The following is a 14,722-nucleotide window of genomic DNA, read 5'->3' as shown; positions in this document are numbered from 1 at the left end:
CTCTTCAGAAGTTCCCGATGCGCCTTGGCATCATCCTGAGGAACTGGATGAGGGGGGTCCCGTGATGTTCTCGTTGTCACCAGACAATGCTGATGTCAGTGCCACGGGAACCCCCATGTCCATTGGTGGCCCAGCAACTTGCTCCCCTGGGTCCTCCTGGACCTGCGGGGTCTTACCCCCTGAAGTCTCCAGCACCAGAGGGGGATGGGATACTGAGGCCGCTGGCCTCTCCGAGGCTCCCGACACAGAGTAAGCAGCCTGGAAAGGCTGGGTGAGCCCCCAAGGGTTCCACAGATACCATGGCGCCGGACACTGCACTTGGGGCAATGGGACAGGTTTTGGTTCTGATAATGTAGTTGGCACCATCGATACCGGGGCTTGTCCCGCAATCAGAGAACCTCGTTCCCAGTTGGAGCTACCAATGAATTAGTCGGTCCCGGGCAACCAGGATTGAGCTGAGTGGTGGCTCTTGTCTGACTGGTGCCAGTTGCTGCATCCCGAAGCCGACCTGTCCAAGCGAGACTGTCTTGGTACGGCTCTCGGGGACTGACAACGTTCAGAGGATCTGCGTTGACTACCCAGAGATCCCTACGCCTCACACAACTCGACCGGTACTGGGATGTCTAATGAGACCAGGAGCTACTACAAGCCAGTTGCCGGGAGGATCATCCTGAGTAGGGCGACCTTCCTTTTGAAGACAGATGATGATGATGGCCCGGCGATCTCCAGTACCCGATCAGTCCTGGATTGGCTCTGGGCCCTTGAAGATGGTCAGAGCTGGTCCTGGAGCACTTGCCAGGTGCTGTGTGCCTTAGAGGGTCTGTGCCAATCTACCAGCGAGGTACGCCTTGAGTCTCTCAATCGGTGCCCCTAGTGCGGGGACCGAAGAGGGCTCTGCTGAGCCTGCCTCTCCCATCCTGAGGCAGGACAGCTGTGGGTAGGTGAACATTGGAGGGACGTCCCTCTTGATGGGGAATGCTGAGGTGGGGATACATGCATAGATCCCACAGGTTTTCCCCAAGACTGGGGTACCGCAGGAGCTGGTGAAGGGCAGCGCCGGGAGCATCAGGATCTCTTGAGCTGCTTGAAGGGCTTTGGGCGTCGATGTCACCTGAAGCTGGCCAGGGCCACACTACTACCCGGAGTCACAGTCAAGACATAGGATAGGCTGCACCACTCAACTTGAGCTGGGGGGGGTGTTGAGCTGCCCGACACGGGTCTTGGCTCACCCCCACCCTCTCCTTTCTAGGAGGTAGGAGAACTTCTCCTCAGTCTTTTTTGGCTTCTTGACCGGAGCCGTGGAGGGAGACCGGTGCTGGCTCGTGGACAGCGCCAGGGGAGCCCTGCACACAGAGGCCACAATGCTCGGTGCAGAGTTGGACCACTGCGCCAGTGCCGGAGTGCCAACTCCATTAGGAACACTCTTAGATATTGAGCTCCTTCTTCGTCCTAGGTTTGAAGGACTTGCAGATATGGCACTTGTCACTTACATGCCCCTCACTTAAGCACCTTAGGCAGCTGGTGTGTGGATTGCTGACGGGCATATGCCGTTTGCAGCCATCGCAAGGCTTAAAGCCTGGGGACTGGGGCATGCCCTGACCGGGTCCCATTCGGGACTAACAAAGAGTTTAAGAACTACTACTAAGGGTAACTAAGCAAACTACTATGTATAACTATTTTACAGAATTTCAAAGTTTGCAAGAACAGAGAAGGAATCAATGCTAGCCGAAGCAACAGACGTTCCAGCACTGTCATTGGCAGCAAGAAGGAACTGAGGGTGGGGAGAGCTGGCGGTGCCCCTTATAACGTGCCATGCGGGTGCCGCTGCAGAGGGCACCAGAGCCGGTCCCCCATGGATACTGCTGAGGGAAAAACTTCTGGCACCGGTGCATGTGGCGAGCATACACACCTAATATGAAATGGACATGAACAAGCACTCGAAGAACTCAATTTTCTTCTCTTGCTGACAAAGCCACAAAAACATAGCTGTTCATATTTTACCCAAGAATGGATGGACAAGAGGACTTCTAGAACTACTTTTAAAACTGAAGTGCTTCTATCACTGCTTACACCAAAAACTCTTGTGCCTTCAACCATTGTTTTATCTGATATAGGACCATTATGCTATAGCGATGTTAAAATCCCCAGAACATTTTAACTGAAATCAACTGAAAAGAAATTCTATTTATATTAGGTATCAAAAATATTTTCTACAAAAGCCCAAGTTCAGGCCTAAATGAAGCTAACAATATTTCTTTAAAGGTGGTCTCTAATATGAATTCCTTTAGATTGTTCCCCTATTACAAAGGCATGAAGAAAAACAAGTTACTTGGAATGAAGTGCCCCACTAAGAATCCTAAAGCAGAAACTGACATGCTCAGTTTGTATTTATTGATTAAGCAATTAAGTAACCGGCCACCAGCAGTTGCGTTTTTATAGCCTAAGATCTGCATTTCTTTTAGCAGGTAAGAGGGTGTACAATGGAGTACGAGACTACTGTTGTAGCAAGAGACTGCAACCAATTACATATAGGAAAAGATAAGTGGTCTACCTGAAAGTTGGTTTCCTTCCACCCAGGTTTCTTGGCCAGCATCCTCACCAGAGCTTGGCAAGGCATTTCACTTCTCTCCATCAGTTCTACGGCCTAAAAGGTCAAAATCAAATTAACCATTAGGTCCAAAACATGCAAAATAAAATCCAAGGAAACTATTGGGAGTGAGATTTGCAATTTAGGCTTCTCTGCAAGATAATAGGACTAGTCTGGATTTCATTTTACACCAAGGGGGGCCTATGAGCTGTTATGTCCTTTAGACAAGAGCTCTTTTTAATGCATTTGTATTTATTTCCTTCGTTTTGTTTAACATGCGCCCATACAACACTCCAAACACATGAGCAGCCATGCCCAACAAGTTTTTTTAAATGGCAATATTGTCTTGGACAAATAACAGCATCCTCTAAAAAAAACCCAGTAACTATTGAGAGCTGCATCACCTACCCAGTACCGTTTCAACTTAAAACAGAGGTTGCACCAGACAACTCCTCATAAGGATGGAGTCTAAACATCTTGGACTTAAGAGTCTACTTTGTAGCTTTTAAAGCTGCTCTTTAATCCATTCCAAGAGGGGAAGTTGCATCCTAGTGAAAACGTGAATGCTTAATGATTGCTTAGAGGCTAGATGCTGCTCCAGACCCCATCGGACTATGAAGTGCAGCCCTTTGTGGTAAAAGGGATATGCCACTACACTTAAGCCTGTTTTTATGCCAAATACTGAAGCTCAATAGCAGTTGCAATAGGATACGAAATATTTGCAGATGTGCAGTAGCTGCCTTTTAAAGTAAGACTCAGTCCAAAAGCATCACATGGTAGCGATGCTTTAGGGAAGAAAGCCAGCTCCACATTAAATAGAGCAGTGTTTGTAACTCATAATGCTTAGTTTGTGTCCTTCCACGGGAGACAATGGAGATCCCTCATATTCTCAGCTGTAAAGGCTGATGTAATAGGATGCAATCAGCGGGCATTTGAAACTAGAAGTTTGCCAGCCAGCATTTTGTATTTTAATTGCTGCCTAGTGTGGAGCCACAACAAGGATTTTGGTAGATTCTGCAAATGTCTGCCACTAGTCAGAGTAACAAGTTGAGACTAAATGGCAGCAGAAAGTCATTAATTCCAGTTTTTCATGCTTCCTTCTAAAAAAAAAGTCATCCTCTTACTATCCATTGCACAATACTTACCTTCTGAAACTCCTCCATGCAGGCAAGTCTCTCCTTCCAATTACCACTATCCAACTGCTGTATGCAAGAGGCTGGGAGGACAGCTGAAGCTCTCTCTTCACACACTTCTATCTGCAGACAGAATACAACAAGGTTAACACCTTACTGCATGCTCTCTTGTATACCAGTCAGTAATCTGACTATTAAAGTGCAGGAGGGCATAGAGATAACCATGCCTCAAGGCACTTGCAATGTAGGAGACCAATTAGTAGATCCACACGGGAGATCGAGAGGAGGAACAATATTTTCATTAGTTGAGATGACTGATGTGGATTACAGCTTATAGGCGTTGTGAAAGTGGTATTCAGGAGGCATTTAAATTATGAAAAAGGATACCAGTGCATTGTGATAGAGGAGATCAATCTAAGCATAGCAACCAGAAAAAGTTAATCAGACATACTAGGAGAAGAGCAAAGCGTCTTGTGCTGTCTTCTCTTAGTTTTAGAGTTAAGCAAATTTTAGTGCAGCTTTGCAAATATTATGAATATTTAGTCAGGGAGGCACAAAGTCAATCAGCAGGAGGACTGATAAAAGGGGGTGGGAGTGAGAAGAGAGTAGAGAAGACATTTCACATGTCCATTCTAGGAGAGGGGATGAGTAGCACTTCACAAGTTTATTTTAGTGCATTATCCACAAGGAGGGAGCTTATATCATTCTTTCACTCCCACTAGGTTCTTCATCTGCATCTCCCTCAAGGGCTGCATATTTGACAGCCTGTCAGGCGTTCAATTTTTACACCAGTAGCATCAAATGACTAAGAAAATTCTCATTTTTAGGACTCTCCACACAAATCTAGAGCATGAAGGCTACACCAAGGAGTTCAAACACAATAACTTTCTTTTTATTGCTTCTCAGCACGCAGACAGCTTCCTTGTGGGTTTCTAACTTTTTCTTGTACTTCATCAGAACATAACTACTGCTACAAACTATACATCTCAGTCTGAAGCACTTCAGAAAGAGTTTGAGAGTTTTGCAATTTAATCTGAATAGCCCAGGACCAGATTAGGTTTTCTAATAGGTAGGCCTGAGCAAATCACTGAACTATCTAGGGTATTTCAGTCTAGGTTTCAGAGTCAAGCTCCAGGATACTCTTAGGTTTCCAAGGCTTTTAACTCCAGACAACAGAATTTAGTTACACACCTGGTAATTCCACAGAAATTACATCTCAGCCTCCCCACTCCTCCCAACAGCTCAGTTCAGCTAAGAGGCAAAAGGACTCACACTTAGGCCACAGTCAAGTTCATAAAAGTCCCCACTAATATTTGAATAATGGATTGTGTGTTTATTAGAGGCTTCACAATTCAAGATTAACAGTTATGTACAGTTCTTCACACACAGTCCCAGTTTAAACCCATTGTTTTCCCTTGTTTCAGGTGTTTCAATCCCAACTTCAGGACCATTAAGTCTACAAAATCAAGAGAATAGCCCAACTAGCACTGCTTACATGATACTGCATTGCACTTTGAATTTCAGAATATAGTACAGTACCTACCGAGAGTTCAGGTTCAAATATCTCTTTGGTCTCAGATCCTTTCTTGCCTTTAGTTCCAGCACCTCCTGCACCAGCAGCTGCAGCTGTCTTGCCTTTCTTGGGAGGGCCCCCGGACTAAGGAGGAAACAAGAGTTAGCAAGAATCAAGCTCTTAATTCACCAGAGTTCAAAATCAATACTTAAAATCAAAGGGTCTTGCTTTCCAACATTCCATGTTCTACTTCCAAGGATACATTAAGGCCGGGGTACTCTATTTTTTGTCAAGGCCCAATTTCTTGGTCAAGGTATAATCAAGCCCCAGACTCTGGAGAAACATTTTTCACACTGCAAGAACCATGATAGTACTAAGTAAACAAAAAGATTTTGTGGTCCGTTCAAAAGTGTCTGCCCTTCTGGATTTGGCCCAAAAAGTCTGCATACTGACTACCCCTGCATTAAAGGAGACTTACGTCTTCAGTAACAATGTAATTGGACAAACAGTAGCAGTGTGCAACAGGCAGGGTGATAACAATGAACAGGCTAGCTCAAATGTCATTTCCAGGACAGTAAACTTCAGGAGTTGGGTCAAATAATAGTGAGAAGTTAAAGGAGTGGAAATAGAAGGATTAATGTTTGAAAAGGGTGCGAGAACAACAAGTTAATCAAATCAATTTCCTTTGAGGTTGCAGTTAGCCATAAAGTGTGGCTGGCAGTCTGGAAAAATAAAATTAGTTTTTCACTACAGTACTAAACAGGTGTTTTGAGACCCCCTGATCAATTTAAATATTCATTTCTGCATTCCTCAACAACTGTTTGACCAAGCAAAGGTAACTGAAGGGTGCTAAGATAACCATGTATTGCTTAAAGCTTTTTAAAATGTAATGATCAGTTGTTTTTTTTTATCCAGACTGGTGGTTTACACAACAACATTTGATAATCAGGAAGATATAACACTCCAGAGCATGTTTATTGCAAGAGCAACATATTGTCATTGAGTGTGTTCTCTCTTCAGCGATGTGTTAGTATTACAGTGGCACGCCCAGTTGCATTATTGCTTATAGAACCCTTTGAAAGTATTCATTGGGCTATCTGCAGTATCACATCATCAGGACTTGGCATCAAAACACAAGCACGAAATCATTTAGTGGACAGATGAAAAATGGTGGAATTCTCAATTCCACAGCAGATTGCTTTCTGAAAGAGTACAGGATGCATTCTTTTAAAGCCTGTTACTGCATACCACCTACTCCTGAACAAGAGGTAGAACAGGAACAGAAGAAAAAAAGATTTGTTCTGATTAACTTGTAGACTAGATTTGCAGAGGGCTGCAATTGGAGGAAATTTAATAGGCCAACTTTGGGTTTTCAAGCAGTAACTATCTCAGGCCATCATGTGCGAGGCAGACTGTCTATATTCCACTTACCTTGGCAGCAGGAGCCTTTTTCAAAGGTCCTGATTTGGCTGAAGTGTCTTTTGTATCCTTGTCCCCAGCAGCCCCTGAAAGAACTGGGGTCTTTCCAGCAGCAGGTCTGCATTCCTTTTTATCAGCTGCTCCACCTGTGTTCTTACCATAAGCCAGCTCCACCTTTTCAGCACACTCTTTAATCTAAGGAGCAACGTTAAGAGACCAAAGCCATTTAAGTACAGCTGCAGCATCTAACCAGTCAAAGCCACCAATCCAGAGCCAGCTCTGAGCCACTACAGCTCCAGGAGCTACATGAAAATCATACAACTTGTTTTACTGCCAAAAAGCTAATGCTATTTAAGCAGCACTTAGCAACGTTAACAGGACAATGGCATCAATTTGAACTTCTAGTCCACACAGTACAGTCTCTTAATGTGTGCATACAACTCCCATTAATGCAAGTGGAAGATGTGTATATAGAAAGGAAGACCTTATAAAGGAGGTTAAAAGCAAAGTCAGTCTTTAGAGCAGGTATTACTGAATGACTAACTATATAGTTTAAAGCTTATTTAACACGCCTGTCAGCATCTATACATGGGTGAATACCTCACCCTGAAGGGACAAGTCCATACATAGTGTTATGCAGGATCTGAAGCTTAACTAGGGTCACAAACCAGATGGCAGAGTCCCAAATGCCACCTGGCAGAAAGGAGATAAGACAGATTTCTGTTACAGACTCCACAACTTCCAAACCAATAATAGAGGCCTCGTATCTAGATCAGGATTTAAGGTGCGATGTTAGCTAATGTACACTAACAAGTTTTTCAAGTCAGTGCCTTTAACGATCCTAAACTGACCAAGTTACAGCTGGCAGAAGGGGGGAGTGAACATCACACTTTTAAATACTAGTCCACATTAAACCTGAGATAATACACCTTAGAGATGGATTATTCCCTACATGGGTTTTAAGAAGTTTGTTACCCACCAACACACTAGGACACTGCAGAGGTATGAAAGCACTTCACTAGCCACTACATATACAGCATTCTGTTCAAATCCATAAGCTCACCCGATCAAGTTTGAGTTTGTCCACATCTGCTAGGAAAGGGTTCACAGCTTTCTCTCCAGCCACCTTCAGAGCTGTGCCTAGAGCTTCAAATGCAGCATCTCTAACTTCAGGGGCAGAGTCATTGATATGCTGTTGAGAGGATTCATTTGTAAAGAACAAGGTGAGTACTAAGTACTATTATAAATTATAATAGCAATGCCCTATTTTTACTGGAAATACTTGTGGTGAAGAGTGGATTGTATGAAGGGAGGAGGTATTAGTCTAGTCCACTGACGACTGGTTATCTTAAAGCTATTGCTCCCCTCCGATTTCATTTTATGACAGAGTGGTAGAAGTTTAGTTCAGTGAAAAAAGCTTATACAATGTCACAAGCAGGCCTAGTCACTGGAAGTCTCTCCTAAGTCAGTGATTTCCACTCTTTGTCCTAAAACTCCATCTGTACCCTAGGGAAGAGTCTTTTCCATTCAGGAAACTAAACAGGACCAAAGAACATTATTCCACAGGAATAAAGGTAACTAGCCTCCATTGCTGCAAGCTAGTTGTCACCCAACCCTGCCAGTTATTCTACTTGGTGCACCAGAATACGCAAAGCTTCACTACATGGTACATCCTATCAGGAAGGCTTCTCACCTCACCCAATCCAATGCTTCCATCACAACACACTGCTTCCTACAGAAATATCAATCCATCCGGTTTTACCTTAAGAAGAGCAGCACAGAAGGGTTTTAGCAGGCTCTTTGGCAGGCTAGAAGGTGTACAGTGACGAAAACTTCTTGCAATGAATAGGGAAGTCTGTTGCTTGATTGTTGGGTTTTTGTTATCCATCACAGCCAAAATATCCTCACTTATGTTCTGCAATGTAGTCTAAAAGGTTTAACATGTGAGGTGGTTAGCTTCAGAAGAGGGATAGGAGAAGAGTCTTCTCAAACAACCAGCATGATCAATTCTCAGTAGCACAGTACTGACAGAGTTTATAACACTTGTCCTTACCGTAAGGAAGATTGCATCTATGGCTTCCTGCAGGGCCTGCACGACCTGAGGCTTCTTCTCTTTAAACTTCTCCAGGATAGTTGGGACAACCTGTTTTTAAAAAAGGACACAATACTTCAATTGCCTAATTGCAGAAAAAACAAAAACCCTCCCCATGTGACACTTCGCACCCTCATGATTCATGAGTGTATGCACATAATTAAGGATTCCTCAACTCGCCTCCCTCGCCCCTGCCACAGGGACATAGCAATGGTAAGGAACCAGCTCCTGCTGGCCCTATATTCCACCATTATCACCACCAGAAACAGCAGGGCACTGGACTTCAGAGATTTTTCTAAAATTGTCATAAATGAGTGGTTTTCTAAATGTCAGAGAGGCTGAGACACTTCTAACACCTCCCTCCAGCAAAAGAGCCACCACCAGGAAGAAGGCTGCCTAAGGGCTCTGCCCTCTGAGGAAGGAGCCCTGAGCCCCAGTCCTGCTCTTCCAGCTTTTGCTGCCACCTGTTGGCCAGAAAGCCACTTTACAGTTGTAATTCAGCCTATAAATAAGTACTCATCACCCCTCTTCTCTCCACTCCATCTCTTCCCCCAAGCAGGTAAGAGCATTAGGGACATCATGATACCAGAAAGTTTATGTCAAGGAAATGGATGCCTGATACCATTAATGCCTCCCATTTTTGCTGGGCTCATCACTACATATTGTCATTATTTCCATTGTTATGCTACCATGATTACAGCATACCTACAACTACTTTAGGAACACACTGCTCCAGCACCACACATTCCCTCGATTCAACCAGGTTACAGTTGCTAAAAGGTATCCAACAGATCTGTTTTTCCTATGGCATTTTTCTACCCATAAAACTTGTTCCTCCACTCTGATCATTCTATGGCCCATTCCACCTATCAGTCCAAAAGGAGAGGAACTATACAAATAATCAGCACAGCAGATGTAAGAAACTAGCTTCCAGACATTTAATACCTATACACTGCATGGGACTATTGCCTCAGCATGAGCTGGAAACAGCCAGCACGAAGCAAAACAAAAAATTAGGAGATTTCAATGTGCCTATTGAAAGACTGCAGATGCAAAAGCTCAGAAACTCATTTCTTCACTCACCTTCCTAGGGATCTCACAGGTCATCTCCAGGCCAACCCACAGACCCTGAACCTCATTTGCAGCCTCAAGATCATCACAAACCAGCCACTGTCTTGAACAGACCACCATATCATTAAGATAACTGTCAGAGATCTTTCAGCTTCCAGATAACAAGACTTATGATCCCAATTTGACCACAAAGACTCACTGATTCCAACAAATTCCAAGGTATATGAAAGGATAGCTGCACTCAAGACAAGGAATTGAAGATCTGGTAAAACCCTGTATATTAGCTTGGAACATCAACACATTGGTATCCTTAAGGCCCCTTCCTCCTATCACCCATACTGACCCACTTGGTTTTCTGAAACTCAGCATCAAATGACTAGAAGAGATAGAAACTCAAGCACCAGCACCGAACACTGATTGATATAAACAGGATAAAACAGCCAATTCCTCCAAGCCTCTTTTGGCCTGTAATACAGCCGCCTGATAATGCTCCTATCAGCCTCCACTAAAGCTACTAAATACCACCCAAAGGAGCTATACAAGGCAAACTACATATCACGCATGAATGCACACATACCTAAAACCTACCAAAACAAGACACTTAATTTTGCACTTTTCTCCCCTCAGGGAGAGAATGACCAACATGTGACAGAAGTCTGTCACATCACTTTTAAACACACTACTGGAAAATGCTCATACTCCAATGATGAGTGCATACTCCAATGATGAGTAACAACTGACAGAACAGAAATAAAGAGAGGGAGTTCCACAGTCCCACTGGACTCTTGGTACCTCAGGAAAAAGATTATATGTAGTATGGACACCCAATTAATAGATGAGAAAGTTCCATAATTTAGGGGTGAAGTAACAGGAGTTGGTCAGACAGCAAGAAGAAATTCACTTGTGAAATCTCCTTTTCACCGACCTTCCTGGAGCCTGCTGAGTTCAATAAATAAATAAATAAATAAATAAATGGAGATATCCTATCTCCTAGAACTGGAAGGGACCTTGAAAGGTCATCTAGTCCAGCCCCCTGCCTTCACTAGCAGGACCAAGTACTGATTTTGCCCCAGATCCCTAAGTGGCCCCCTCAAGGATTAAACTCACAACCCTGGGTTTAGCAGGCCAATGCTCAAAGCACTGAGCTATCCCTCCCCCCAATGTACGGTAGTATTCGCAATGAGACTGTTACAAAGAAAGTCAGAGTTGGTTAACTGAAAAGCCAATTTGCGCTAGGCTATAAATTAGTTTCTATCATATTGCTAACCCCTGGGTTCAAACACACCCAGCTAGGATCAGGAATACATTTCTATGTGGAGTGACTTAATTACAATCAATCTGATTAAACGAAGCTTCAAGAGAATGTCAATGCATTTGACTCTGGAAGTGTTCATACTGTGTAAATTCTTTTGGAGGATTAACGGATGCTATGCTAAAATATTGGCCAATAACTCACAGGAAAGGTCCAATTTCTTAGAGAAAAAAACTAGGCAAACCAAGTTCCCTAGCAAATGGCAGTGTACTAAGTTTGTGCAAGTCAGAGATGCCCATTACAGTACTGAACAGAGCATGTACTCAGAGCAACTCCACCACCTCACATATCCCACAACGACAGAATCTATTCCTTGTATCAGAATTTAGCTGTAGAATCTCACCTCTTAAATTATGTTACTATCTCTGCAGCTATAAGGGCTAACCTTTCAAACACAAACCAAGTGTCAACAGAGGCAATAATGCTTGCTTGTGTCTGCCTAAAACAAAGTTCAGGCTGACAATGTCCCATTCATCTCAATCAAGGCCCTCTGGACTCAAGTGATTCTGCAGCAGAGAAGATTTGACATTTTTCCCCAATGTCAACACTCATTTTTACAACTGAATGTGTCATTCTGCTGCAGCCAGGTACCTGAGTTCTCTCTACTCTACTAGGCCCTACTTGCAGCTCCCATTTGTTCTCCACAAGAGAGTTAATTGAATTATAGTGCATACTCCCTGCACTACACCATGGAGCCCGGTAAAAGACAGTTACCTTTTCGTAACTGGTGTTCGAGATGTGTTGCTCAGGTCTGTTCCACAATAGGTGTGCATGCTTGTCACATGCACCAGTGCCTGAAGTTTTTCCCCTTAGCAGTACCCATAGGGGGGCAGTGCCTGCCTGGTGTGGTATAAGGGGAGCTGAGCACTCCCCCCACCCTCAGTTCCTTCTTGCCAGACAACTCCGGCAGAGGGGAGGGAGGGCGGGATGTGGAATAGATATGAGCAACACATCTAAAACCAGTTATGAAAAGGTAACACTTTTCTTCGAGTGATTGCTCATGTGTATTCCACAATAGGTGATTCCAAGCTATATCTGCTGGAGGTGGGTAGGAGTTCACAAGTTCTCGGGATGGAGTACCGCTCTGTCGAACCTGGTTTGGGAGACTATCACATAGTGAGAGGTGAACGTATGAACCGAAGACCACATGGCAGCCCTACAAAGGTCCTGTATAGGGACGTGGGCCACGACGACAGCCGATGAGGCCTGTGCCCGAGTTGAGTGTGCCCTCACAGTGGATGGAGGGGGACACCCACCAGCTCATAACAGGACCGGATGCATGAAGTGATCCGATTAGAAAGCCGTTGGTCCCTTGCACGCTTGGCCGAGGTGACGAACAGTTGCAAGGACTTTCTGAACGGCTTGGTCCGCTCAAGGTAGAAAGCCAGGGCCCGCCGTACATCAAGCGTGTGGAGACAGTGCTCCTCACTGGTCGCATGAGGCTTGAGACAGAGAACTGGTAGAAAAATGTCCTGAGCCACGTGGTAGGGTGAAGACCACCTTTGGGAGGAACGCAAGGTGTGGGCAGAGCTGGACCTTGTCCCTACGAAAGACCACGTACAGTGGCTCGGAGGTCAGGGCCCTGAGCTCCAAGACCCGCCTGGCCGACGTGATAGCAACCAGGAAGGTGAGGTGAGACCAGAAGCACATGGCCAACGGTTCAAACGGGGGCCCCATAAGATGAGCAAGCACCAGGTTCAAGTCCCACAGTGGTACCAGGGTCTTAGAATATAGGTAGAGATGGTCCAAACCCTTAAGGAACCAGCCAGTCATAGCATGAGAAAACACCATGTGTCCTTGCACCAGGGGATGGAAGGCTGAAATGGCTGCCAGGTGCACCCTGACTGACGAGGGTGCCAGGCCCTGGGCCCTCAGGTGGAGGAGGTAATCAAGGATAAGTTGGAGCAGGGTGGCCATCAGGGAAACATCCTGGTCCACCGCCCACCTAGAAAAAACGAGACCACTTTGCCAAATCGGAGCGGTGAGTGGAGGGCCGTTTATTTTCGAGGGCAACTCGCTGAACTTGTTCCGAGCATGTCCTTTCCTCACCACCTGGCCACTGAGCAGCCACACTGAGGTGAAGAGCTGCTAGGTTGAGATGGAGGTGGTGGCCCTGGTCCTGAGAGACCAGGTCCGGGCGGAGTGGCAACGGCCACGGCGGAGCCACTGCCAGGCCCGAGAAGGTCCCATACCAATGTTGCCTGGGACATGCTGAGGCTACGAGAAGGACCCGGGCCTTGTCTATTTATCTTTTCCAGGACCCTGCTGATTAGAGGGAATTGGGGAAAGGCATAATGAAGCTGGCCCGACCAGGACAGGAGAAAGGCATCGGAGATAGCGCCCCTCCCCAGGCCCTCCCGAGAGCAGAACCGGGGGCATCTGTTGAGGACACATCGGTCCAAGGTGAGCCACGACCATTCCAGGAGGAAAGCACACAATCTATTGGAGAAAGGCAGCTTTATTGGGGGTGGATCGCTGCTGAGAATGGTGGGGTATCCCCAAGTGTCCCGTCAAAAACGCCTTTTACCTGCCTGCTTGCCCTTAGAAGACCCCAAGCTGGGGGGCAGGCCGACACTGCCTCTGTGGGCGTTTCCTATAGTCCCGCTGCTTCCTATGGGCGGTCTCATACTTTGGGAGGATGGCCTGGGCAGGAGCCTGCTGTGGCTTAAACTTGGGTTTTGCCGGAGTAGGGACATAGAGGCCCGAGGTCTGGAGGGTTGTGCGGGAGTCTTTCATGCCGTGCAGCCTTGTGTCTGTTTCCTCTGCAAACAGAGCCTTCCCGTCAAAAAGGGAGATCCTGCATTGAAGACTGCGCTTCGCTGGACAGCCCAGAGAGCAGGAGCCATAATGCCCGTCTGATGGATACTGCCGAGGCCATGCACCGTGTGGCTGTGTCCGCTGCATCCGAAGCGGCCTGAAGGGATGTCTTAGCTGCCGCTGCCCCTTCCTCCACCAGCACCGTAAACTCCTTCTTATCGCGCTCACGGAGGGAGTCCTCAAACTTGGGGAGGGATCCCCAGAGATTAAAATCATATTGGCCCAGGAGAGCCTGATGGTTTGCTACTCTTAGCTGGAAGCTTGAAGACGAATAAACTTTTCTCCCGAAAGCATCCAGCCTCAGAATCTTTGTTCTTAGGGGTCAGGGCTGGCTGACCCTGCTGTTCCCTATGGTTGACCGAATCGGCCACCAAGGAGTTGGGTGCCAGGTGGGTATACAAGTATTCATGTCCCCTAGTGGGTACAAAGTACTTGCATTCCACCTTCTTAGAGATGGGAGCCAACGAGGCTGGTGTTTGCCACAGGGCATTTGAAATTCTTGCCACCCCTTCGTGGAGCAGCAAGGCCACCCTGCCCGGTGCCGAGGGGGAAAGCACATTAAACGGGGAGCTTGAGGGCTCTGCCTGGAGGTGGAGGCTTGCTGCCACCCTTTTTAAGAGGTCTTGGTGGGCCATGTAGTCCTCTTGCAGGACACGGAGGGGGGCGGGGCTGCGATCACCTCCTCCAGGCGAAGCGAGAAGGCCGGTGCAGTGCTTTGGGTGTTGGCCAGCACCGGAGGATCTACCACTTGGTTGGACTCTGGGCACAGTACCAAAGA

At 46.2% G+C, this 14,722-nt stretch overlaps 1 protein-coding gene across 7 annotated transcripts in view; it reads right to left on the bottom strand.

Annotated features, from left to right (window-relative positions):
- The window catches only part of CKAP5 (cytoskeleton associated protein 5), a 100,018-nt gene that overhangs the window by 52,498 nt on the left and 32,798 nt on the right, over nucleotides 1–14,722 (bottom strand). For all 7 annotated transcript variants that reach the window (XM_034769520.1, XM_034769521.1, XM_034769522.1 and 4 more), the window contains 7 exons: nucleotides 8,706–8,795; nucleotides 8,415–8,579; nucleotides 7,716–7,844; nucleotides 6,665–6,847; nucleotides 5,264–5,377; nucleotides 3,733–3,843; nucleotides 2,552–2,644 (listed from right to left, as the gene is read on the bottom strand). In XM_034769520.1, coding sequence (XP_034625411.1) covers nucleotides 2,552–2,644; nucleotides 3,733–3,843; nucleotides 5,264–5,377; nucleotides 6,665–6,847; nucleotides 7,716–7,844; nucleotides 8,415–8,579; nucleotides 8,706–8,795 — 885 coding nt within the window. The remainder of the gene's footprint in view (nucleotides 1–2,551; nucleotides 2,645–3,732; nucleotides 3,844–5,263; nucleotides 5,378–6,664; nucleotides 6,848–7,715; nucleotides 7,845–8,414; nucleotides 8,580–8,705; nucleotides 8,796–14,722) is intronic.

Source organism: Trachemys scripta, chromosome 4 (genome assembly GCF_013100865.1).
Source record: "Trachemys scripta elegans isolate TJP31775 chromosome 4, CAS_Tse_1.0, whole genome shotgun sequence".
In the NCBI taxonomy this organism is placed as follows: Eukaryota; Metazoa; Chordata; order Testudines; family Emydidae; genus Trachemys; species Trachemys scripta.
The sequence above is the reverse complement of the archived record's forward strand: the minus strand, read 5'-3'. Positions and strand labels throughout refer to the sequence as shown.